The sequence below is a fragment of the Canis lupus genome, chromosome 32 (genome assembly GCF_003254725.2).
Source record: "Canis lupus dingo isolate Sandy chromosome 32, ASM325472v2, whole genome shotgun sequence".
Classification (NCBI taxonomy): domain Eukaryota; kingdom Metazoa; phylum Chordata; class Mammalia; order Carnivora; family Canidae; genus Canis; species Canis lupus.
Genome location: NC_064274.1, coordinates 377,268 through 405,011, shown reverse-complemented (window position 1 = coordinate 405,011; position 27,744 = coordinate 377,268). Strand labels below are relative to the sequence as shown.

The following is a 27,744-nucleotide window of genomic DNA, read 5'->3' as shown; positions in this document are numbered from 1 at the left end:
CCAATGCAGACCTTCATCTCACGACCTGAGCTGAAACCAAGAGTTGGAGGCTTAACCTGCTGAGCCACCCAGGCACCCCTGTACTCTTCACTTCTATTGTGATTAGAGACTGACAAGAAAACTTAACTCTCCATGATTTCTACTTCCAAAGTACATTCATACACATTCTTACTTTATACATGTGATACCATTATATGAAATGGCATTTAAAAATGAGTGAATTGTGCCTTCTTCACTCATCCAAATAGCAATGGACACGTTGTGAGATAACATTATCCCCCAGTAGCTTTCCTCATAAATCTAAGAATTCAAGAAATTAAATAAGATCAAATTTCCTGGAGTTCATTTCATAGGATATGCAATAAATAAAAGTTTCACCAAAGAGCAACCTTTAACTCTTTAGTCTCCTGTAATAATGCTGACAATCTGCCTTCTACATCCGTGGTCTTTGTGGCCATTCCAGCTTCACTCTCTCCTGGTACAGGAACTGATTTTGCCTGAAGGTTGAAATTGGAGGAAAAAAAAATTTAAGGTTATAATCAATGTGAAATCCCAAAAGTGATTTAATTTTCTTGCTATTTTTTTAAAAGGATTTTATTTATTTATTTGACACAGAGAGAGTGAGCGTGCACAGCGGGTGGAGGGGCAGAGGGAGAGAGAGAGAAGCAGGTTCCCTGCTGAGCAGGGAGCCTGATGTGGGGCTCGATCCCAGGACCCAGGATCATGACCTGAGCTGAAGGGCAGATGCTAATCAACTGAGCCACCAAGGTGCCTCTAATTTTCTCACTATTTTGAAACTGTATTTCCGATACCAGAAAAGAGAATTCCTCATGTACTGACATGCACTGAAGTGCTCTCCCTGGAAAGATGAACAGTCCCTACAGTGGAGTGGGAGGCTGAGGCAGGAGAGTCAGCATCAGATCTCAGTAGAGCATAAGGAAGGCTGGGTTAAGCAGTCTCAAGATCAGACCATAGCTATAACATAGCACTTAATAAGCAAAGAATATTTTCCAAAGCCCTTTCCTCATAACATTTCTGTAAGTTAAGTTCACACTGTCATCTCAGAGAGAAAGGTGGGGAAATTGAGCTGAATGCCATTAACTGGTGAAATGCAAAGATTTTCTCTCTTTTATTAGATTTGAGAGAGAGAGAGAGAGAGAGCAAGCATGGTGGGGAGGAGCAGAGGGAAAAGAAGAGAAACTCAAGTAGACTCCACGCTGAGCATGGAGCTCAAAGTAGGGCTCAATCTCACAACCCTGAGATCTCAGATCATGACCTGAGCCGAAACCAAGAGTCAGATGCTTAACCAACTGTGCCATCCAGGTACCCCAAAATGCAAAGATTTTCTTAAGTGCTCTAAGAAATATTCTTAAATAATGGTTTTCCAATATTTCTCCACCCCTTTTCTACAAAGTACTGGGAAGGATGGTACTGATATGAACAAATATCTAAAAACCTGGAAGGGGCTTTGAATTGGTAACGGCTGGAAGAGCTTTGAGGTACATGTCAGACAAAGCTTAAATTGCCTTGAAGAGATTTCTGGTAGAAATATGGATATAAAAGGCAATTCTGGTAAATACTCAGAAAAAAAGAGGAGCTAGAGAGGAAGCTTCTATGGTCTCAGAGTAAACCTATCATGAACAGAATGTTGGTAGAAATATGGAAGGAAGGGTAGTTTTGTTAAGGCCACAAATGGAAATGAAGAACATGTTACTGGAAAGTAGAGGAAGTGATCTTTGTTATGAAGTGGCAAAGAAATAGGCTGAATTGTGTTTCAGTGCTTTGTAGAAAGTAGAACTTATAAGTGGTGAACTTGGATATTTTGCTGAGATTTCTAAGCAAAATATTAAAGGCATGACCTGGTTTCTCCTTGCTGCTTGCAGTAAATGTGACAAGAGATAAACTGAAGAAGGAACCATTATGCAAAAGGGAATCAGAACATGAAGACTTAGAAAACTCTCAGCCTCTCCCAATAGCAATAAATGACAAAGGATGTTCTGCTGAAATACCAAGGATGTGGCTTGGCTACCATTTGTAAAGAAGTTATTTGTGTGGCTCATGGACCCAAACAACCACCTCAGCAGAAGCTGGAACAGAGATAGGAATCTCTGGGAAGGATCCAGAGAAGGCCTTCTTGTCTGATGGCTTGAAGCCTGGTGTAGGGCATAGGTCACTAAGAAGGTTTTGACCAATTCTATACCAGCAGAAAACCTGCCAGCTTGGGCTGAAGGGGATACAGATGGGATAAAATGTAAAACACCAGCAAAATGAACCATTAAATAACTGATTACACTGACCTGGTTGAGTCTGACTCTAATGTGGCTGCCATCATGGCCCAGATGCCTTTGTGGCTAGAACTGTAACCAGTAAGAAACCTAAAGGAAAGGTGCTTCTGCCATTTGCTTCTTTTACAGAGTGGGTGAGAAATAGCTTGTTAAAAAAAGAAAAGAAAAGAAAAGAAAAGAAAAGAAAAGAAAAGAAAAGAAAAGAAAAGAGAAAGAAGGAACTTCTTAACCTTGTGTTTACTATCTTGCAGGAAAAAAAGTAATAATTAACATACAAATGTTTCTGTTTTCTGTAACAGCTCCTGCTTTTCTGTCTGCAGTTTGGTAATCTCCATAGATTGTGAGTTTAACTGAGACTTTAATGTTGCCAGTTCCTAGAAGACAAAAATAATTGAGCTGTAACATGAAATAGCATTAATTTTATCAAGGGAATGTCTATTTACAGGAAGAAATTTAAAATTATTTCCTTCCTTGGCCATTCTCTCTAAAATCACACCTTTCAAGTTTTAACATCTAATTCTAAAAAAAACTGTCCTTGAACTTTAGGTTCAAGATAGAGAATTAACCAAGTTCATTATACATATTCACCTCGGCTTCTTCCTCAGATACCCTGTAAAAAAAAATTATAAAGTGGAAGAAGAAGAGAAGGAAAGAAAGGGAAAGGGATAAAAGGCAGGAAAGAAGGAAGGAAGAGTAAGGGAGAGATAAACCCACAAGTACAAAAAGAATTAAACAATTAAACTGGGGAATTTCAGAAAGCAAAATGGCAATGGTGACTGACCGCAGCATACTAGCGAAAGCTAAAAACCTAAACAGATGTTGAGAAAGTCACCTTGCTACCTGACTTGCAATGCATGATTGCCAAAAGGCTTGTGATCTGGTCCCACCAAGTATTTCTGGAAATGTGGGTAAAAATGAGGTCAAAACCAGCAGGGCTGGCTTAAAGTCTGCTTAGGAAGACCACCAGATCCCTGTTCCAATCTCATGCATTAGGCAACCGTTCCTCTCCTCCCGGCCAGAGACTAGACATTTATTATTTGGAAAGGGAGAACAGGACATGTTTAGACTGTGAGCCACCTAATATAGACAAAAGTTGTTAGTACTGTAGTGAAAAGGAGGGAATTGACAGTTTATATATCATTAATGCTGAAATTCCCAACCTTCTTGCCCTCTCCCCACCAAAAATGCACACGGGAAACATACCAATTGTAACTATGGTTCTCAACCAGGAGAATCTCCCTCACAATATTTGACAATATCTGCAGACGTTAGATAACTAAGTGGTGGGATACTGTCAGGTAGAAAGTTCTTTTGTTCTCTTAAAACTTTCTATCACGTCCATGTGGCTTTCCTTTGATCTGTTTTTTTTCAGTTATCTAAATGAGTTACATAGACATTGAGATTACAGACAATTATAGTTTTCTTTTTCTATAGGATTTTACTATATAAGAAACAAAACTGTCACTTAAAGTATCTTTTTAACACTGTTAAACTGATAAAAGAAAATAAATTGCAGACAGTAAAAAACCAAAGACAAGTCTCTTGAGAAATATTTAAAGTTTCAATGGAAAACATAAAAAGTAAAATTTTTACTTGGGATTTACAAACTAAGGTAATTTATTAATAATTTAATTCCCTTTAATATTAATGCAGTTCTAGTGTATGTAGACTTCATAAAACCAAAATGGCATGCATATTAATTTTCCTCACAAGAGCAAAATATGGTAGACAAATACTGGAATCTTCTAAATCTTTAACAACAATTTTTTTTTTAAAGCTTGACTGTAGACTCTACTCTGGGGTACAGGGACATTATCAAAATATGACAGTTTCACTGTGGATAGTAATTTTTCTCTCAGATCAGCCATGTCAGTGGTCAGCCATGTCAGTGGGCTAGAACCAAATGACTAGTGGAGGAGAAAGAAGTCAGTCCTAGGTAGGGTTGTTCACTTCTTCCTTTGGTATTACTTATTTTTATTTTTTAAAAGAAACAAAAGTAACATTCCTTTTTATAAGAAAGGAAGGAAGGAAGGAGGGTAGGATAGAAAAACAAAAGAAAGGAAGAAAGAAAGAAAATTTTATAAGTAAAAACACAACTTGTTTAGGGATAGATATACTAATGAGCAATCTGATACTTTTCTAGGCTTTTCTTCCAATATTTAATTCTATACATAAGTTTTTTTTCTTCTTTCTGGCTCTTTTCTTGAACAAATACATTTAATATTCTCATTGGATAAAGTTAAATTTGCACTACCTAGTTTCACAGGAAATTATAAATATTACAGATAACCAAGTAGGAAAAAGTTTAATTTGCTTTTCTAGATATTATAAATTACTATAGCAGAAAAAAAGTTTGTTTTGCTCTCTAGGTAGTCATCTAATTGAAATAAACACAAGTTTATTCCCTTTTCCAATTTTAAAAACAAACATTCTTCTGGACAGAATGGTTTAAACGCTCAATACATTTAACCATGCAATTATCATGGTCAATAGTACATGAACATTAGGCATAGGATTTTATATCTTCCTATTTGCAGCTTATAAATACACTTAAACTTTCCCTGTTAGTTCACTGATAATCTACAAATAACTTGGATGAGATGCTCAAATCTGTTAAAAGGAATACAATTAAAAAATAAAAATACTTAATAAAAAGCAAAATACCATTACTATTTAATTAAAAAAGCTTCTGGACTTTCAAATAACTATCTTCACTATCAAATTTTGCTTACACCAACAAAGTAGTTCTAGATTAATGAAACTACAGGGCTGTTACTCTTATAATTAAAACAACACAAAATAGTACTTGGATCAAGCTGGAAAATTACCTGTTTTAATTCTGCAATTTGTTCAGAATCTCTAGCAGAAGCTGTTGCTGAAGATTGTTCATTTGTGCCAGGTGATGTTTGGGAAGATTTCTGCAAATAGCATAAAAATAAACTATGAAATAAATTCAGTCTAAAGAGATAGGAAACAAAACTGTACACATATAAGCTATGCCTTATAGAGGTTTACCAAAAATTTCAAATCAACATTTTAATTTTTATATCTAAGATAAAATTTCAACATAGCACACACTGTCTACAACTTTTCCATAACTAATAAACTTATATCAAATAAGCATAAATAAATCTAAGCACTTATATCTGAGGTCATATGGAGAAAGAACATAAACATAGGTATTTATTGAGTGATTTCCATGTATTAAAAAAGCTTTATACAGAATAGCTCACTTAATTCTTACAACAACAAAACACAACCACTACCAATTTGTAGATCAAGAAACAAGTTTAAAGAGGTTAACTAAGTAGTTTAAATTCAATTAGCTAGGAAGTGCTGAAGCTTTATACAGTGACATCAAAGCTCATACTCTAGTTTTGTTTTTAAGTAAATTCTATGCTGAATATAGGGCTCAACCTCATGACCCCAAAGTCAAGAGCCGCATGCTTTACCAACTGAGCCAGCCAAACGCCTTCCAAAGCTCATATTCTAAAATCATACTATGATACTTTGGCTTAAGGGATCCAGGAAAATAAAGAAGCAGGGTAATGAGAATTATTCTTGACCTCTTAAATTTTTTTAGCATTTACTCACCAAATTTTCAATCAGAGAGTTCTTTTCAGCCAGCTGGCTTTGTAAAAGCTCCTGGTTACTTTTTAATTCTTCTAGCTCTTCTCGTAACCTACCGACTTCTTCTGATTGAATGCCATTCACCTGAGTCTTGTCACTGTAAGAACCTTGATGCTGATTATCTTTTCCTATTAAGACAGGAATAAAATTTGAAAAGCCAGCATGAAACTTAAGTTTTTGGGATCCCTGGGTGGTGCAGCGGTTCAGCGCCTGCCTTTGGCCTGGGGCGCGATCCTGGAGACCCGGGATCGAATCCCACGTCGGGCTCCCTGCATGGAGCCTGCTTCTCCCTCTGCCTGTGTCTCTGCCTCTCTGTCTCTCTCTGTGTGACTATCATGAATAAATAAATAAAATCTTAAAAAAATATATATATAAGAAACTTAAGTTTTTCATTTCTTGATTGAGAAGACTTAAATATAAAAATGCAAAATTTCCTTAATTCAATTACTTTGGTGGTACTTTTGTAAGCACATTTCATTTCTGCAAAATAGCATATTGATAGAAATAGTGAAATGAGGCTATTTTCAGGTTTCTGGGAAGAAAAACAGCATCGTCTTATTAAAAGACTAAATTGCATGGTTTGGCAAACTATAACTAAGAATTGCAGGAGTTTAGGAGTGCCTGGGTGGCTTAGTCAGTTAAGTGTCCAACTCTTGGTTTCCACCCAGGTCATGATTTCAGGGTTGCGAGACTGGGCTCTGTGCTCAGTGCTCTGTGCTGAGATTCCCTCTCCCTCTTCCTCTGCTCTTCTCCCCCCACAAATTAATAAATCTAAAAAAAACTTACAGTAGTTTCAATTCCAGTTTGAGCAATTAATATAAAAGAAAACAAAATCCCTTTTAAAATCTTCACAAAGGACTGGCTTTCTGTACTAAATTACTAATTCTGTACTAATTACTAAAATAATTGACAAATTATTGTTATAAATAAGGAAGTGAAAAGAGGTGATTTTTTCTGAAAATTATAGTCACCTTTATATAAATAGACTATTTCTAAATAGCTAGCATTCTAATCATAAGCACTATAGAATAAGAGTATTTACAAGCATCTATTATCAGTTCCATTTTGCAGATAAGGAAATAGAAAGGTTAGAGGAGTCATTCTCAACCAGCTATACATCAGAATCACCTGGGAAAGCTTATAACCATTATTGATGCTTGGCTCCAACCCCAACTAATTCAATCAAACACTTGAGTGGGGTCTCACTATTGGTGGTTTAAAAAAAAAAAAAAAAAAAAAAAGGTTTCAGGATATTCTAATGAGCAGCCAAGGCTGAGAATCAATGGATCAGATACTGAAGTAGGTAGCAAGGAACTTGGGACTTCAAACTCCGATTTACACATTTGTTTGTTACAGTGATTAAGGTTAGAGAACGACTAGTCCACAAGAATAATCTATGTGATTTAGTCCAGCTCTGGAGGACACTACAATAGTTATGGCTAGCTATACCTACCTAGCTGTACTTTAAGAAGATTATACTGATCTTTGTGTTGCTGAATCTGAGATACTTGCTGTGTGACTGCTGTCTGAAGCTGTTCATTTTGACATTTTAATGTAGAAATCTGCTGCTTTAATTCCTCAAGTTGCAGATCCTGTGAAATAAAACATAATTCAAGTGTTTTAAATTTATACTAATTAGCATTAGGAAAAAGAACAAATTAAAAATCAGAGATTATTTTGGGTCATGTTATTAAAGTACTCAACACTTCCAGAATCGCTTAGCAATTAAGTAATAATACATTCATGTATGCACCAAGGTCAATTAACATGTAGCAGAACTGTAAACTTTCCAGTACTGCCCCATTAATAAGCACCATGGCACAACCTGCAATACCATTGCAATGTGGGGGACAATTTTAAAAACTCCATTTTATGCTCCAAAAAAACACTTAAAAATTTATATCAAACTATTTAAGAAACTTAGTGTATATACATAAACATACATCTATACTACTTTTAACACAAAAGATAATTCTAGAACAGAGTATTCAGAAGGCCAAAAAAAGAACTTCCAACACTCACCACCCTAATATAACTAATTGGAATTTGATCTAGTTCTTTATTTTCTGCTAATTTTTTCCCCAATTCAAGTGTTTTAAACTTGTCATACCCAGTCCACGTCATTTTGTAGCCTTTACCTACTACTCAATTGTAAGTTCCTCTCATTTCTAGTTTTTTTGCAATCATAACTTCTAATGTTTACATCAGTAAATGCAATATAATTTACATTCAAAAGCAACACCAAAGTTGTTTTCCATTTTTCTAAATAATAATATTATTACAATAAATATCTTATTTTTGTTTTCCTGAATTTTGAAGAATTTCCTTAGGATAGATTCTCAAATGTCATTCACGGTTTATATAAAGATTTTATAGTTCTTACTGCTTACTGCCTAATTGTTAAATGGCATTTTAAATGGTGAGAATATTTAAAATTAACATTTCTAAAGCAGAGTCATTACAGTAATTGTGTCAAATCACTCTTTTCTTCTTCCAAATTAACCATATTTATCAGCCTCAAGTGTGGGCTGTAACATCGTATTACAAGTATTTCTTTTCCATTGCTCTTAAGATATTACATTTTACCATCTGGAAACGACTCCATACTTGTACTAAAATACAGATGAAAAATCCTAATAACCATGCATAGTTTAAGGATTTAAGTTTGAATCATTCAAAGATGATTCTAATTTACTGATCTCCTTATAAACTGAAAAGCTCAGACTGAATGCTAAATATACCACTATGGGGGCAGCGCGGGTGGCTCAGCGGTTTGGTGCTGCCTTCAGCCCAGGGCGTGATCCTGGAGACCCAGGTTCGAGACCCACTTTGGGCTCCCTGCATGGAACCTGCTTCTCCCTCTGCCTGTGTGTCTCTGCCTCTCTCTCTCTCTCTCTGTCTCTCATGAATAAATAAATAAAATCTTTTAAACAAACAAACCAACAAACAAACAAACCACTATGTTTTTATTCTTTCTTAGAATTCCAACCTCAACAGTATAGATTGTGGGGAAGAATACAGGGGCAGTTCTCATTTACAGTCCTCTACCGAAGGTCTCACTTGCCACACTTGCCTCAAGCTGTGCATAGTCAGCAGGGGGTGGAAGCCAGTGCAGAGAAGGGAGTGCAACCAGGCCCAGGTGGACTGCCACCCATGTATTGGTTTTAATGACACCAGCATTTTATTTTATTTTTTTTATTTTTTTATTTTTAAATTTTATTTATTTATGATAGTCACACACAGAGAGAGGCAGAGACATAGGCAGAGGGAGAAGCAGGCTCCATGCACCGGGAGCCCGACGTGGGACTCGATCCAGGGTCTCCAGGATCACGCCCTGGCCAAAGGCAGGCGCCAAACCGCTGCGCCACCCAGGGATCCTGACACCAGCATTTTAATAACATCAATAATCTTATTTTCCAGATAATACTGCAGTACTTTTTAGGATTCCAATCAAGGTATACACTGTGTTGAGTTAAATGAAAGAAAACAAGAAACACATTTTGAAGAAATGTAATGGAAAGTTTAAGCTGCTCAACACAATCCAAGAGTGGAGGTTCTCTGGTGTCCTTCCCAGAAAATATCAATTGATGACAGAGGGCAGTTTCGACACTCAGCATCATTCTCCACTCTAATAAATCCACATTCTCTGTTGTTCTCAGTATTGTCTATTCAGTCATGCAAGAAGGAGACCTGAAGATCCTATCTGACCCTTTACATTCCCTTCCATTCACATCCAATCATTACCAAGTCCTGCCAGTTTCCTCCGCTTCCTCTTTCCTTCCCACATTTCTCAGGCCTGTGCCCTCAACAGCACATAGTATGAGTTTGAGAGGCCTGGGAACACCAATCTCTGGAATTCTGTTCTACCAATCACTGAGTGACCCTGGACAAGTTTAAATTTTGTCAGTCCCAAGACTCCTCATTTGTTCTTAAATGAAGATATTAACTACTTTGTAGGGATACTATGAAAATTAAATGAAATAGCATTTAAAATGTATTTTGTGAGAACACAACAAACAAAATATAGCAGCCATTATCCCCACTGTCACCTTCAGCACCCCAGCTCCCTCCCCTAGCCTGTCACAACCAGCTCCTTCCCTCTGGCCTTGCCTCTCAACTGTCTATTCCATGCTGCCACCAAGTGTTCTATGTACATGCCAGTAACAAGTCCTGCCCCTCTTCCCTATCCCTCCTTTGGCCCAGCTTATTTCTAGTTATCCATTTGGGACTCACGTTCTGTTTTCTCCAAGCCCCTGCTCTTACCTAGCTAAATTAGGGGCCTCTCTGTGCTGCCACATACTTTGCATTATCTCTGTCACTAGACTTAATATGTGTGTCACAATAACCTATTGATAGTTTTCTCTGCCCATGACTGCAATAGGGGAACATGTCTGACTCATGCCTTTATCCACAACATCCTGCACAATGCTTAACAAAATATTAAGCTTAATGTATTGAGTACTAAGATAGTTTTGAATTATTGGGGAAAATGAGCTCTACTTTCTGTATCTTCCTGCATATGAAATACCAGGAAAAATTCTTCCCCAAAGTAAAAGAGTATCAGTACATCAGATAGTGTTTACAATTTATCAGTACCTACTTGTTCTCGAATCATATTTTTGTAGTGAGTCACAATACTGTCATGCTGTTCTAATGTTTTCTTCACCTCTTCTTCTTTTTTATCCTCTTCACTGGACTTGTAAATAGCCTTAGTTATCACACCTATAAAAGAAAGCTTATTTAAAATGCATTTGAAAGATTTAAAATCTGGTGTAGTTTAGTTGGTTAAGTGACTGACCCTTGATTTTGAGTCAGGTCATGATCTCAGGGTTGTGGGATTGAGCCCCCACGTTGGGCTCTACGCTCAGCACAGAGTCTACTTGAGATTCTCTCCTCCTTCTGCCTCTCTTCCCCCCCAACTCATGCGTGCACCTATGTATGCATACACTCTCTCTCTAAAATAAATAAAATATTTTTAAAAATGTTTAATCCTATTTTATTATTAAGACTCAATCAGCAAAAACATATGGCCTAGCTGCATGATAGATAAGATATAGTCTTTTCAATCTTATTGAATGTCAAAAGTCCTTCCATGAACTATAGACCAAAAGCTAGGAAAAAACCCCTACTTTTAGGCTTACCATATAATCTACATGTGTCCACAATATACATATACAAAATAATCCTAGGTATTTTCTGATGAATATCAATATAAACTCCATCTTACCTTCAAGTTCTTTTACCAGTTTCGTAAACTCATGATCAAATATCATGTATTCTGGACTGGGAAAGTTTGGCTGCGGCTTCTGAGATGCTCTGGAATACAACTCATGTTTGCTAATAAATCCTAGCTTCTCTATGAAGTTTTCTTTGCCAATCCTCTTCTCTATTAGTTGTTTTAGTTTCTCTCTACAGAGATAACCATTATGAGATGCTTTAAAAAAAAGTCATAACAAAACATAAAACTTGGTCTACATTATACTTTGGTAGAAAAAATTTATCATTAACCCTTGATGACATTAGCAGGTCATTTTCCCCTAGCATTTCCCCCTTACTTACTTCATGTAGCTCTCAAGTGAGTTATCATTGAAGTAAATTGAAATGCCCAGCAGAAGGGCACATAAGCCTTGGACCAACTGCTCTTCTTCGCCAAGATTTTCTGCAATTTGTCCTGTAAGCTGAAATGTTTGTTAAGGAGACCAATGGTTCATAATATCTAGAGTATTTTATTTTACAGTTTGAATTTGACATACATATCATGTAAGAATTTCTACAAAAAATTCCATATATTGTCTAGACAAGCATAAAATAATGGTACACAGACACACACACATATACAAACCGAGCTCAAGCATCATCACCACCTTAACAGTTTGAAAAGCTGCAACACAGATGAATTCAAATACTTAGAACACAGAACTATCTCTTATTGAGAGAAAGAAATAAAGATACTTACATGTATCTTACTAAAACATAAAGGATACAAATGGAACATTGGCCGAATTGTGAAGAAAATGTGTTACTGCAATGGGACAGTTGCTTAACCAGGTACAAAGCAACATTAATAATCCAACTCTTGTCTGTATTTTGCTTCCCTGCAATAAACAGATAAGTTGTCAGAAATCTCATTTTTTTTTCAAACTTAAAGTTGCCCTAAGATCCCCCTCCATTTGCATTAAAAGATCTTTAACATCTTATAAAAGATATGTTAGGAATCCACATGTAAAAAATTGAACGAGAATGCATTTTTGTGTCTCTACAGGCTGTACCTCCCAAAATGAATAAAGAGCAGACATTACAATTGATTTATGTTCATAAGTACATACCATGTTATCTAAAATACTATTAGTAGAAAAACCTGGTCTGCTAAGGAAGATGAATGACATGAATGCTTAAAAAAATTTATCTGAAAACACTTTACATTGATGTTTATGATGTTTCAATCAGAATTTTAAAAACAAGTTTCTGATAAAAGGACAAATTCTACCTCCTTCAAAAAACATTGGGAAAAAGAAAAAGAAATAATCTCCTGAATTACTCAAATTCCATTAGAGAATATACTCCCTAACAAGAATAATAAACCATGTTGTAAGCTCACTGAAACATGCCAGATAATGAGAATCAAAAATACAAGAAAGAAAAAGGTTTATTTATTTATTTAAATCAGCCAACTGCCCCAACCACTAACGATACCACTCCAACTATGGTTGAACCATTTTGAAATGGTTTTTGAAAACCATTTTTGAAACTAGCAAATTTTGAAATTTGCAAACTAGCAAATTTTGAAAACTAGCAAATCCATCAAAATGACAGTTTCCTAAATTTTAATAAACTAAAGGATAAGAACAGCAAAGTTAAACAAAACTAGTTAGAATCAGTTAGAAGATAGAATGCAACACCCCTCTTAAACTATGGTAACAAAAGAAGATAAAGTACTCAGGAGCCTAACCAATACTGTGTAACACCTAAACGAGGCTGGGGCATGTAGGTGTCCTGGTCAGTTAAGGTTATCAGCCAACTCTTGATTTCAGCTCAGGTCATGATCTCAGGGTCCTGGAATACAGCGCTGCCTACTGCCCCCCATCTGGGCTCCAAGCTCAGTGGGGAGTCTACTTCAGGATTTCTTTCTACTTGTGCCCCCTCCTCCATTTTCTCTAAAATAAATAAATAAACCTTTTAAAAAAAAGCCTAAAAAAGAAAAAAAGCCTATATGAGGAAAATTTAAAAACACTCCTACAAAGCACAAAAGTAGATCTAAAACAGTAGAAAGATACCATGTCCTTAGAAAAAGTCAAGATCATGAAGATATTAATGCTATGTTAATCTATAAAACTCATGTAATCCAAATAAAAATACCAAAAGGTTTTTCTTCTCCCCACAGAACTAAACAACCAGGTTCCTGAGTTCATCTGGATGGGAATTAAAAGAACCAAAGCTTCTACTGTCCTACCTTGTGCAAGTTCAATACGCTATGTGGGCCCCAATCTCCTCATTTAGTTAAGAGAGGCCTTTGGATTAAATAATCTCAAATACAGAAGTTAAAGGGATAGGCTCAGAATACCAGGATTTGTATCCTGGTTCTAAAACTCAACAGCATGAAACCTTATCGTTATCCTTCAACAGGAGAAATAGTCAATATCCATTTCATAGAATTGTGGAGTGGATTAAATGGGTTAATGCTGAAATTATAATTTTAGAGCATTCTGAGGGTTTAGTTACTAGAAATCACAGATTTTACAGGATGGAAGAGAATCACAAACAAAATAAACAAAGCTGAATCATCTTATCTTTAACATAAATTATTATGTTTTCCTTACAATTTTCTAAATAAAAATCCCTCTTATTCCTACTTGGTGGATTTCAAGTTTAGTATTTTTTTTTTTAAGATTTTATTTATTTATTCACGAGAGACTCAGAGAGAGAGGCAGAGGCAACACAGGCAGAGGGAGAATCAGCCTCCATGCAGTGAGCCCGATGTGGGACTTGATCCCGGGACCCCAGGATCATGCCCTGGGCCAAAGACAGACACCTAACCGGCTGAGCCACCCAGGCATCCCACACGTTTAGTATTTCACATTGTTTATAAAAATATAAAAATAAAAATATAAAAGCTGGGCTGGCTCAGCTGGTTAAGCGTCTGCCTTCACTCAGGTCAGGATCCTAGGGTCCTGCTTCTCATCGAGCTCCTTGCTCAGTGGGGAGCCTGCTTCTCTCTTTCCCTCTGTGTGCATGCACGCGCACTCTCTCTCTCTCAAATAAAATCTTTAAAAACAGATACAAAAAGCTAACATTTTAAACTTCTACTCTTCAAGTATTAAAATGAGGTTCTAGAATATTATGATTAGATTCACTTTTTAGCAGTGGCCTCTGGGGATAGACAATTAATAGGAAAGGGGCATGATGAAACTTTCTGATATTATAAAAATGTTCTACATCTTGTTCTGGGTGGTGGTTACAGAGGTATATTCACCTATCAAAAATCATCTAATTGCATACTTAAGGTCTGTACATTTTACCGTAAGTTGTACCTCCAAAATAATTCCCTTCTAAATGATTCACATGTATACTTTTAAAATACCTAATATCAAAAATTCTGGAAGCTAAACCTGCCAAGTATATCTGTGTATGTATTAACAGGTGTTAAATCATGCTCATACAAAGATACAATTTCTAACAGGATCTCAGTTTATTATTATCAACACTGCACAACTTAACTTAACCAAACTTAAATAATAAAATACACTCCTTTTTTTGCCAAACACACTCCACGCAAAAAAAATCAAGACCAAACTTCCCAACACACATCAAAAACAAATCCCCATTGGTAATTGTACCATATGTGTTACATCCAGAATAACCGATAATATTTAATTCAGAAATCTTTCACATTACAAAATTATACTTACTATTGTACATTTTCACTAAACTAAGTAACATAAAAGTCATCACATTCTTTCATGTACTGACTATCTAAAGACAAAATTCTTAACCCTAAATTTTACTAGCTTCGAAATGGTTTCAGGGGGAAATAAAGAAGCAAGCTTAGGTGAAGAAACACACACGCGCACACACACAAAACCACCAAAAAACCCAAACCAAGGAATTCCAGAAAGTGCAAGCATACCCAAAGGAAGCACAAGTATAGCTTCAGACTCATTCCCACAGTTCTTAGTAATACCACTACATGGAGAAAACATCCCACAGAGAAAAACTGGAGAGCCACTTATGATGAGAGAAACTTGCTGATGCATGAAAGTGTGAGTAGAATACAACTTTAAACAAGCAGTTAAAAAAAACCATCAGCAAAACCCAAGACAAAGAAAAGCCTTGTTGTAAGAGGGAAATGCCTAAGCTGAAACAAGCAATACATACCCGTCTGTCGATCTTATCACCCTGCAAATTATACATTACAAATTACTCACAAATATTACTGCTTTAGAAAAATTTAACTCTAGAAAAATCACTCACAGATGGTCCCCCTACAAACCCACACCAATAACTTGGGACAGGATAGTTCTAATCTTGTATTATATAATAATACATCTACATTTTGGAGGAGAGGGGATCATTTTATAGCACTGTGGGAAGATACCATTCTTGAGAATTTCTCATTATGCATTAATTGTGAATACAATGTTAGAACAAAGTCTCTCTGGTGGCAGTGGTCAGTTAATTGCTGTTTGGCTTAAGAGAATCTGTTTTCAACAGCAACATGAGAATGACAAGTATTAAATACATAAGAATATGAATATTTGGGGGTAGTTTTTTCAAATCATTAATAAATAAATGAGGGCAGCCTGGGTGGCCTAGCGGTTTAGTGCCTGCCCTTGGCCCGGGGCGTGATCCTGAAGTCCCACGTCAGGCTCCCAGTAAGGAGCCTGCTTCTCTCTCTGCTTATGTCTCTGACTCTCTCTCTCTCTCTCTCTCTCTCTCTCTCTCTCTCAAGAATAAATAAAATCTTAAAAAAAAAAGATAAATCAAAAATAAAATAGGCTTTCAATCTAAGTAAACAGATTTTAAACAACAAGGAAGTGTACAACCCCTTTTCCACTATGTTAATTCTTAACTTTTAATTTATAGCTTCCTGTGGATGGCATGGGTGTCTCTTTAAAAACTCACAATAAAACAAATCAACAAGTGTGACAAAATTAAAAATTAAGAAGGACACAGCACCTTATCACAGGGAGGAGGCAGGCAGGAAAACTCCAATGGACAGGATGATTTTAGATTTAAGTATACTTTTACTTTGTATGACTGCTGATAGCTGTAGTTTCATTAAAGAGAGAACCTGAACTATTCAACAGCAAGGTTGGTGCATGGGCATAAATCATGCAGGAGTAAGTGACATTCTTAAATACCTTAGCATCCACACTTCAGTTAAGCTATGATGTTCTCGTTAGGGGTCTAGAGGAATGCAGTTACGTTTTTTTCCATTTTACTAGCTAAATGATATGCCTTAGGGTTTCGATGATTTGAGTGCTCATAAACATCAAGGAGTACAATGTTTAACTATGCAAGCAATGGACTGGTATTCTCACTTTGTTTCCTGAAAGAAGAGTGACTGGCTTGGGAAGAGAAAGAGGGAAGTATGCAGCTAGGAACTTTGTTCTATTCCTTCTTATAAACTGACCCAAATTCGCCTATAGAGCAGAACAAGAAAAGGACATGCACAACACTGTGGATGCTGTAGAAGGAACAAAAAGAAAAAAACAAAACACCTTTCTGTCCAGAATACATGTTTCCATCATGAAGCAGACCTTAATGACTAGTTGGCAAAACCACTCATGTAAGAATATTTATTGCTTTCTCTCCAGACTGTTTCTTGTTACAACAAGCCAAGGAGGAGGTAAGTCCATGCCTATTTCCCTTTTCATCTGTGTCTAAGGATATGCTAAAATTCTTGTATCCTTGACATAAAAATGTAGTGCTGAAACCTTTTCCCCCTCAGAGAAGTTCTGCTCGCCACTTTACCTGTGAAAGGATGTTGGTGCACTGTTGTAATAAAGAAACTGGAGGGTTGCCGATACTTGTAGCAAGCTGAACCCTGAGCAACTGTTCTTTCTGGGTAGCGTTTTCTTGCAAAGCATGGGCAAGGGCCACAGCTGCACACCAGTTTGAAAGTGAATCAGTAGAAAATAAACCTCCGCACAGTAACTGACCAGCTGAGACAGAGTTACCTGTTGCTACAAAGATAGGAGGCAGATGATAATAAAAAATTAAATGTTTTACACACACACAAATCGTATGATATACTATTTTTAAATCTGTTAATTAGCGGTATTAGGTGACACTTTTAAAAGTCTGCTTTTCAAAACAAAATTAAAGGACCTTGGAAGAAGAGTGGCAGAACAAAGAAATATTAGAACATTTTAGGGATCAAACTGAGGAGATGATGATATTCCAGAAAATGACCATCTTAATTAAAAGCTGCATTTCTAAAGCAAATTCAAGGAAATGCCATACTTTAAATATTCCACTACACCAGGGTCTGTTATCATTTATGACACATTTTATCATTAAAAACTTTAAAGACTACTTTTCAAAACAGAAATTAGAACAAAATTATTTACCATCAATAGTGGAAGGTAGAAGCGTTGACACAATTTCTCCTTGTCCTTTTTGGTTTTTATATAAGAAACACTGGAAACAATAGAGAACAGCACAGCGCAGTACAAACGGCTGCCTTTCATTAACCATGGACATGAGAAGTACTACAATTGCTGGTCTGTTGTGTTAAAAAAAAAAAAAAAGAACAAAAGAAACGTTTGCGACCCAACTACATGAATCAATAACCAGTTATAGCTGCTGACTGAAGAACCTGAACCAGAACGCCAGCAGGTTAATATTTCCATCTCCACCTTGCAGAAATGATAACTGCAGCATAACTCCATTTGCTTAAGGCACAGTGGAGGTAGAAGAGCCCAAATACCTAAGCTCCAAGGACTGCAAACTCTTTTTAAAATACCAACATGTTTATCTTGTCAGGTAATTTCTAGTTTCAAAACCTACAGCTCAACTTCTTAGGAGAAGATGTATATATGAGATATCCTAAAGACTCAAAGTAAGTTTTGACTTTCTCAAAGGAATCACAGTATTTCCCTTTTCCTACCTTGGGGGGTTTGAAGGTGCATTTACAGAAGCAAAGTAGTCTTGGTTCACTTGGTAGCCTCGAATAACTTCTGATACAGTATTAATGGTCTATGGGGGGGGGAATAAAAATTTAGAGAGAGTAAGTCAAGGAAGAAAACCTGTTTTCAAAAGAAGAAAATGTTATATATCCTTCTGTGTTTTGCTTTTAAATGCCAAAATTCAGACACACAAAAAAAGCAGTGACAGCATTATAATCGTCTAACACTTTTGAAATAACATTTTAAAACATTAAGTGCAGGCCTTTAATTAGAAAATAACACCGAACTACAAGCATTTAAAATATCAAAAAACTCAAATTAATAGTATCCTCAAAAAAAAAAAAATAGTATCCTCTAAGAGAATCTATTTCTACAAAACAAGGATGCTTTAAGATAAAAATCAGAGAACAAATTTAAAATATAATAAAATTTCAATGTAAGGACAACGCTGAAAATACTTCCAAGAAAATAGAATAAAAAGACAAACTAGGTCCACAGAAAGTCCAACAACCTATTAATGTGGTTTGCAGAAACAGAACATAAAAGAAAAAAATTATCAAGAGACGTAAAAAACATTCTCAGGACTGAAGGACACATGTCTATAGTTTGAAAGGGCCCAGTGAGTGTCAAAAATAATTGGGGAGGGCAACAACAAAAAAAGATCTGTAGTACTGCACATCATCAGTGTATTTCAGGAAGCCAGAGAGAAAGACAAGATCCCAAAAATTTCTAGAAGAAAAAAAGATTATGTAAAAAGGATTAAGATTAAAAATGGCTTCAGATTTCTTAACGGCAGCTCTGAAATAATGTTCTGAAAGTTGTGTTATGATTTCACCTCTGAATCCACACCTACCCAAATATTAGAGTAACTCTCAAAGTAGAAGCATGACATGAAAGAGTTAAAAACAAGTTCACACACACAAAAAAACAAGTTCACTTGCCATTTACTGTTTTCAGGAAGTTAAATAACTAAGATAATAAGCCAAAAGGTGGGGGATAAAGTCTTGGAATCCTGATAACTCAGGGAGTCAAGAGAGAAGTAAAAAGAAGTCCTAGGGGGATGGTGAAAGTCCCAGGACAAGAGATGTGCACAGAAGAAGAAAATAACCAGCCCGTGTTGGAGAAGGGGGGATGGAAGGCTTCCAGAAAGAAAAATGTCTGGGATGGAAACGACATGTTAAACCGGTGATGGTATTCATATGCAGGCATACAGAAAATCAGTAAGATGAAAAAAGAACACTACTACAACTCAGGAAGGAGAGAAGGATATTTAAAAAAGGTATTAGGGTTCTGGCTTACAGGAAACAGTTTTTATGTAGTCATAAAATTATAAACCCTGATGATTGATATAAATACAAACATCAGGGGAAAAGAATTTATAATTCTAGGAATATGTAAGACTACTTAAGTCTGAAGTCTTATTTGACTAAGTCATACTGTTCTCAAAATTAAAAACGTAAATCACACTGTGCCCTCCTGTTGAATACAATAAATTTTATGAGAAATCCTGGAAGCTTTAACATTATTTATAGACTATTAAACTTGAGAAATGAGTACTTTTTGGGCTTAATACTGTCATCATTATGCCAATTATATTTTAGTAGGATCAATAAGGAATTTAGCATATAAAAATGGTTAACTTTCACTGTTTTTTTTTCTGTAGCTGTCTGTCATCTAGTGCTTCTTAGGATTCCCAGTTTCAACTTCCACAGAGTAGCCCCTGCCTTCACGTGGTTTACCTCGGTCAGGATATCAGCAGGAACTCCAGTAGCCATTAGGATAGTGCAGAGCTGCTGCAGTAAGCCACACTGGAACATAGCTTTCTGGCAGCTACTGGTGGCACCAGGAGGGTTGGTGGGAGATACCAGTACACGAACGAGCTGAGAAAGAAAGAGAAAACAAAATTTGTCTTTAAAGATTTTAGAAGTTTTGAGGGAAATTATCTACATAAACAAGAATATTTTTGTGAAGGATTCCCTCACCTACTCAGCCAGAGCTAGGTGCTCTTCCCTTCATGCTTTCACGGCACTAGTTCTGTTATAGTACATTGTACATTATTACGCCATTTGCTCCAGTTTGTCTTCTCCAGGTGATTGTGAGCTCCCAAACCAGACACTGCCTCAGTCACTTTTGTATTCCAGAGAATGAGCCCAGTATTAATCGTATATATTTTATTCAATAAATTAATGAATGAATATGTAACAGGGTGGCACATTTCTTATCAAATAAAGATGAACTACCTAATTAGAGAGTAGATCTGAAAACAGAATGGCTTGAGATGTGACAAATTCCCCTTAAACTGGAGATACTTAAAGAGAGACTAAAACTACAACTGAACACATGGTAGAAGATATCTGCATTAGGCAAGGGGTTCCTCATTGACTACTAATGCTAATTAAATCCTTATGGGGCAGCCAGGGTGGCTCAGCAGTTTAGCGCTGCCTTCAGCCCGGGGTATGATCCTGGAGACCCAGGATGGAATCCCATGTCAGGCTTCCCACATGGAGCCTGCTTCTCCCTCTGCCTGTGTCTCTGCCTCTCTCTCTGTGTGTGTCTCTCATGAATAAATAAATAAAATCTTTTTAAAAAAAATCCTTATGGCTCTACGATTAGCTGAACCTGAACATGGAAACTGAGAAACATAAAAAAATGTCACCCCAAATATGCGTGTATAAAATCTTATATATTAAGATCAAATGGGAAATTTATGACAATACTTTATTAAATGGGTTAATACATTGATGTCACTACAGAGAGGCTTTAGGATTACCTATTGGTTCATATCCTTAGACCTTTCCAGTTAGGCCTCCATGGTTTTTTGTTTTTTTTAATTTATTCTCCTCCTACCCTTATGTGAAAAAATACATATATTTAAAGCAAATACCAAGCTAGATGTCAGTTCTCCCATAAATATTTCTTTATGCATCTCTACCTAAAAAAGATATTTATTTATTTATTAGATTTTATTTTATTCATCAGAGACCGAGAGAGAGAGAGAGAGAGAGGCAGAGACATAGGCAGAGGGAGAAGCAGGCTCCATGCAGGGAGCCCGATGTGGGACTCAATCTTGGGTCTCCAGGATCACGCCCTATGCTGAAGGTGATGCCAAACCACTGAGCCACCTGGGCTGCCCTAAAAAGGATTTTAAAAAACATAATCATCATGCCATTACTGTACTTAACTAAATAAACAATAATTCCTTAATATCATCTAATAGCAGTTGAGTATCTTTATTGATGATGTAAAAAAAGAAAAGATAATTATCAATTTTCTAGATGACAGAAAAGTAGGAAAAGGTGACCGAAGAACGAGGGAATACTTAATATAAGGATAAGAAAACAATGGAAAGACTTAATAACAACATTAAAATATGTAAAATACCATAAGGAATGGACTTGTATTTTCCCAGAGAGCAAAACAAGGGGACGCTTGCAGGAGCTTTATCAAGACAGATTTTGACTCATTATACAGATTTTTAAAAAAAAATTTTTTAAGATTTTATTTATTTACGAGAGAGAGAGAGAAAGGCAGGGACACAGGCAGAGGGAGAAACAGGCTCCATGCAGGGAGCCCTACATGGGACTCGATCCTGGGTCTCCAGGATCGCACCCTGGGCTGAAGGTGGCGCTAAACCGCTGAGCCACCTAGGCTGCCTGGATTAAGTTTTTAATAACTAGAATTACCCAAAAATGAAAAGGATTCTCTCATAAGGTAATGAGCTTTCTGAGAGTTGCTGGCAGTATCTGACCAAAAAAATGGTATATAAGCGTATATACATGCCTATAGGAATAGGAGGTGGAACTAGTCATAACACTATCATTCCAGGACAAAATTAAAATGTTTTATGACCAAAAAACTTTTCAAAAAGATGCTTTCCCCAAATTTAATCTGTAAAATCTGAATAAAATATCCTCAAACACATCAAATTCAACTTTTAGAATTTTTGAAATCAATCATGATTTCAACTGCAAAGATGAATAATTTCAGTTAGGATGTTATCTATCCAAATAGGACTGTTTATCATTTTTTATGCATTTTCATTTGGTGTGTAATAGAGAACTGGAAGTACAAGCAACCCTACATAAAACAGGTCAAATAGCAGAAGATAACCTGTTCAGCCTGTGAAGTCATGAATGTATCAACTACTCAATCTTTGAGATGAAGAATATATTAAATTGAATCAAAATCAGTTTCTTTATTTTGAAGTTTATGTTTAAGATTTTATTCACTTTTTATTAGTCAAGAATACTCAAAGAACCAATTTACTATGTACCTAAAATACTATATATTTTTGTTGATATTCAGCATTCTAGTCTACGTTTTTCGTGGTAAAACAACTTTACTTTTTAGAGAGTGCTACTTTCTTACATAGTACTCTAAACTATAAAATATGCGTGGACTCCTCCAGCACTTTAAATCTTCTCTGCTTGGCAAGATATATATGTTTTTGCACATCACCAGATCCTTTCACTGTCTAATCCCGTTTTGAAAGAGGAATTTCCTTTATTAAGGAAGTGGTATTGAGCAAAGATACCAAGTTCAGTATTTTGAAAGTAACAAAACTAACACAGTCTCGAAATGTGTAATACTAACATGTGAAAATAGAAACGAAGTGGGGAGTATAAACTAGATTTTATCCATGTTCTCCTGTAGAATATTTTCCTAATCATTTTTAGGCGTATTTTATATAGCTAGTTACCTGTATAGGGTAACTATAATTTATTATCTAAATTGGGACCCTTTAGATGTGGAGGATACTATAATAGTAATTACAAAATAGATACTAGCTGGCAAAATGGGGCATCTGGTCACCCTAATTATCCAATCAACCTACATAGCCAACTCCCAGGGCACGCAGCGATATTCAGACTCCAGTTACTAGAGAAAACATCTATCTAGTTTTGAGGAAAACAACTTCAGAGATGCAGGCACAGTTCAGAGATAGTCAAAGACCCACAATAATCACCAGAGAGTGAGTAAACTGGGAGGCTCGTGTATAAAAACTTAAAGGACTGAAAAGGAATAATGAAGAAGTAAAATACTTCAAAGAATTTCATATATTCTCTGATGCAGAAATCATTTGGGATCCTACTGTCTTCACTTTTACTGTCCATCACCACAAAGCTTTCACCATAAAGCTTAAATAAAATTACAGGTGATATGTCAGTTTAACTTGTGTCAGACTCTAAAACAGTTTATTAGTCTTTGGGGGCAGGCACATTATCATTCATTTCCTAGTAGTCAGTGCCTAGCTTTCAGTAAATGTTTACTGAATTAATTTATTTGCTGAACGTAATATTCTGAACATTAAAGCTTTAAATGAAGAAAGCAAATTTTAAAAATTCAAATCAATAATCTAACCTATTATTCTCTGAGTGCAAAACCATCAAGACACTATAAATTTGGATTTGCTTTAAAAAAAATCCAGCAGGGCAAGAGAGGGGAATAAAAGATGAAAAAAACTTGCCAGTTGTTAATAATTATTGAAGCTGAGTGATGGGTGTATGTAATGGGGGTGGGGAGTCGGAGGTTAATGGCAGAGGATCTTTGAGCGTAACTGCAAATCTTTATATTAGGTTTTTTTAAGCCCATCTGAAACCAACTCAACATCCTAAATTTATCAAACATAAGCAATCTTCTTTTTGAAAGGAACATTGTCAAAATTCTTATGACATTTATGTCTAACTACAGTATACCTGTAGCATTACGTGCAGATTAGTCACTTTCTGCGCAGACCAGCCAGAATTTTCATCTCCAACATCAAACCAAGGTTTCATACGTTGAATATATGAGCCTTCTTTAAAAAAATTTTGATTGGAATTGTTGTTTTTTAACAAGTTTTGGAGCAAAATCAGACAATCTTCTACCACTATACCTGAGGAAAGAATGTAAAATTAGAGTGTTAAGGCTGATAAAACCTGAAGGAAAATTCAACCCCCAAACACTTTGGGGGGATGGCAGAGGATCTTTTTTGTTTTTTAAAGATTTTATTTATTTATTTTAGACACAGAGTGCATGCACATGTGTGTGTGTGCAGGGGAGGAGCAAAAAGGGAGGGAGAGGGACTAGCAGACTCCACTCCATGCTGAGTGCAGAACCTGAGGCTATGCTCCATCTCACGACCCTGAGATCATGACCTGAGCTAACATCAAGAGTCAGATGCTTAACTGACTGAGTCACCCAGATCCCCACAACCAAATACTTTTAAAAAGACAAATCTCTGAGCTGAGCATTTCTTCAGTATGGCAAGGCAGACAGAAAGCCTGACTCCTGATGGCCACAGACCACAAGCTGTGTGCTCTTTCTCAGGTCCCCACTGATGTCTTGACCATTCTGTTCAACTATCCACTCCCCTCAGTAACTCATATTTTTTCTTCAGATCCCAGATTAAACATCAAGACCTGATGACCAGGTTAGCATCATCATGATCCAGCTACATACTTTCACAAAAACCTGCTCCTTTTATTACTTAGTATCTGTCTTCTCTACTAGATTATAATTCATAAAGACAGGGATGTGAATGCCCTACTAGGATACAGTGACTTACTCTATATCCTCAGCAGAGACAGAGACAAGATATCAAGTCTATAATTATCAGGTCACTACTAAATATTTGTTGAATGAATCAATCATATCTTAAAAATTTTTTATTATTTTTTTAAAAGATTTTATTTATTTATGAGACAGAGAGAGAGAGAGAGAGAGAGAGAGAGAGAGAGGCAGAGACACGGGCAGAGGGAGAAGCAGGCTCCATACAGGGAGCCTGATGTGGGACTCGATCCTAGAACCCCAGGATCACACCCTGACCTGAAGGCAGATCCTCTACTGCTGAGCCACCCAAGTGTCCCGAATCAATCATATCTTATTTAATCTCTAAGAAGCACCTGACATTGTTGTCTTGCTGTCTCTTTCTAGAAACTTCCTCTTCCCGTGGTTTCTCAAACACTAACCACTCTCTTCTGTTCCTTACAAATTTCTGACCACTCTTCTGGCCTTGCTATTGGTCCTGATTTCTGCTATCCATTTATTCCTATCTCTGCTTATTAACATACTATGCTATAGGGTACTTTTATCCACACTACAGCCTACATTAGTATATTTAAGCTTAAAGTTCACCAACTAATCTCTACGAAATGCTAGTTTAACCAAGGATCTGCTTCCTCAAGAATATGACTGATGCTAGATGTTCACAGCTAGTAGGTTCCTCTGTGCAGTACACCTACACTTTTACTCCTATTAGAGTTTTATGTTTACAAAAATCAGTTCCTTTTTTTTTTTTTTTTAAACTAACAGAGTTTATTTGGGGGGCACTTGAGTGGCTCAGTTGGAAGAGCATATGACTGTTGATTTCAGGGTTGTCTGAGTTCAAGCCCTATGTTTAACATAGAGATCACTTAAATAAAACTTAAAAAAAAACTTTATTTTTTAGAGCAGCTTTGGTTTACAGAAAAACTGAGCAATAAATTAAAAGGAATCCCCATATGCTCTCTCCTTCTCAGTTTCCCCTATTACTAGATAGCATTAGCATGGTGCATTTGCTATGACTGATGAATGAATACTGATATATTATTAAAGTCCACATTTTAAATTAGGGTTCACTCTGTGTTGTTTGGGGTTTGGCATATTAGTTTTGACATACATATATCATGATGTATCTACCATTACAGTATCATACAGGATAGCTTCACAGTTACAACTACTCATTTCTCTTTCCCCAAATGCCTGGTAACCATTTATCTTTTTACTGTGTTTATAAAGTTTTGCCTTTTCCAGATGTTATATTTCACTTAATATGCATTTAAGATTCCTTTATGTCTTTTCATTGCTTAAGTTTTATTGTTGAATAATAATTAATAATAATGATAAATTTACTGTCTGGATGTACCAGTTTACCCACTCAACTACTGAAGGACATCTTGATTGCTTGTAAGTTTTAACAGCTATAAATAAAGCCACTATAATATTCCTGTGTAGGATTTTGTATGGATATAATTTTTACACTCATTTGGGTAAATACCAAGGAGTGTGATTATTGGATCATATCATAAGAGTATGTTTGGTTTGGTAAGAAAATGCCAAGCTGTCTTCCAAAGTGAGTCATTTTGCACGAGCAATGAATGACAGTTCCCATAGCTCTACATCCTTGACTGCTTTTGGTACTAGTGTTCTGGATTTTCACCAATCTACAACAGGTGTATAGTGCTATCTCAATGTTTTAGTTCGTATCTCCTTAATGATTTATGATGCTGAACATCTTTTCATATGCTATTTTCCATCTATATGTCATCTTTGGTGATGTTTTTGCCCATTTTTAAATTGGGTCATTTACTTATTGTTGAATTTTAAGAGTTCTTTGAGTATTCTGGATACAAGTCCCTTCTCAGGACTATATTATGCAAATACTTTCTTCCAGCATGTGGTTCATCTTTTCATTGTCTTAACAGTAAAGTCCCATGTATCAATTTTTTCTTTCATGGATCAAGTCTTTGGTATTGCATCTAAGAATAAATTACTTTGTAATTTACAAATCTACCATGCTATTTATACTAGTTATTAATGAACTATTATATAAATTGCCAAATAACTGTCCCCCCTAATCTGCAGTTTCACTTTCTGAGGTCTCAGTTATTTGTGTCAAGTGCCATCCAGAAGCAGATGATCCTCCTCCTGATTTAGAGTCAGAAGGTTAATAACAGTAGCCTAATGCTACATCACAATGCCTACATCATGCACCTCATCACAGACATCATTTCATATCATCATGAGAAGCAAGGTGATTACAGCACAATATTTTCAGAGACACAGAGGAAGTAAGATCATATTCATATAACTTTACAGTATATTGTTACAATTGTTGTATTTCATTATTAGTTGTTGTTAATCTCTACTGTGCCTAATTTATAAATTAAAATTTATTGTAGGTATGTAGGTATAGGAAAAAAATACCGTATATATTGAGTTTGGTACTATTTATGGTTTCAGGCATTCACTGGGGGTCTTGGTATATATTCCCTATAGATATGAGGTGATGACTATAATAACAGAGCTATTTTTATAAAAACTAAGTCTTTCACAAAACTCCGTGAAAGCAAGTCCTTAAGAACAGCTGTTGTTATATATAGGTAATGCATGTCTAAAAAAAACAAGAAAAGTCATTGTAAAAACCCATGAAGATCCTGCACTCCGCTTTAAGGAAACCAAAAAGCAAATCCTACAAGACGTATTATAGACATGATGTGAGAAAGATGCAGAAAGATGATGGAAAAACTCCAGTTGTTTGACTCATATTTGAAGAAAAGGTTCTGACTCTAACTCAAAAGATTTGTATATTAATGAATATTTAAAAAATTATTACATTTAACTTGAAATAAAATGTTTAAAAGTGTATATTTTAAATCCTGTTTAAAATCTGATTTAACCAGTCTGATCTCTCCAAATCAAAGGCTTCCTTACCTCATACTGCTGAACCACGTGGATCCTCATCTCCTAAGGAGGAACCACTATATCTGTCCCTTACACAGGACATTAAGTCCTCGTTAAATAAGATCTGCCATTAGAACCATCTAAAGGCTCTGGGGGAAAAAGAGAATGTCAAAGCCCTCACTGTAACTGACAGGTCTTCCCTCCACTGTGCAAAGTGAATTCTAGAGCCTTGAAGGCCACCATCATTTACAAGAAGCCACTGGAAATTATCTTAGCAA

At 36.0% G+C, this 27,744-nt stretch overlaps 1 protein-coding gene and 1 long non-coding RNA gene across 6 annotated transcripts in view; one reads left to right on the top strand and one right to left on the bottom strand.

The window, feature by feature from the left end:
- LOC112647133 (uncharacterized) overlaps positions 1-9,352 on the top strand; it is a 29,211-nt gene extending 19,859 nt beyond the window's left edge. For 2 of the 3 annotated variants that reach the window (XR_003128119.3, XR_003128118.3), the window contains one exon: positions 1,884-2,296. This is a non-coding gene — a long non-coding RNA (uncharacterized LOC112647133). Of the gene's footprint in view, positions 1-1,883; positions 2,297-9,335 lie in introns of those variants that run through there. The other variant, XR_007407830.1, reaches the window with a different exon arrangement.
- USO1 (USO1 vesicle transport factor) overlaps positions 1-27,744 on the bottom strand; it is an 89,870-nt gene that overhangs the window by 2,514 nt on the left and 59,612 nt on the right. For 2 of the 3 annotated variants that reach the window (XM_025427774.3, XM_025427792.3), the window contains 15 exons: positions 23,740-23,918; positions 19,783-19,923; positions 18,025-18,113; positions 17,486-17,640; positions 16,887-17,098; positions 15,288-15,308; positions 11,900-12,010; positions 11,475-11,593; positions 11,143-11,324; positions 10,516-10,637; positions 7,369-7,507; positions 5,880-6,043; positions 5,114-5,203; positions 2,561-2,659; positions 390-497 (listed from right to left, as the gene is read on the bottom strand). In XM_025427774.3, the coding sequence (XP_025283559.1) occupies positions 390-497; positions 2,561-2,659; positions 5,114-5,203; positions 5,880-6,043; positions 7,369-7,507; positions 10,516-10,637; positions 11,143-11,324; positions 11,475-11,593; positions 11,900-12,010; positions 15,288-15,308; positions 16,887-17,098; positions 17,486-17,640; positions 18,025-18,113; positions 19,783-19,923; positions 23,740-23,918 (1,931 nt within the window). The remainder of the gene's footprint in view (positions 1-389; positions 498-2,560; positions 2,660-5,113; positions 5,204-5,879; positions 6,044-7,368; positions 7,508-10,515; positions 10,638-11,142; positions 11,325-11,474; positions 11,594-11,899; positions 12,011-15,287; positions 15,309-16,886; positions 17,099-17,485; positions 17,641-18,024; positions 18,114-19,782; positions 19,924-23,739; positions 23,919-27,744) is intronic. The other variant, XM_025427781.3, reaches the window with a different exon arrangement.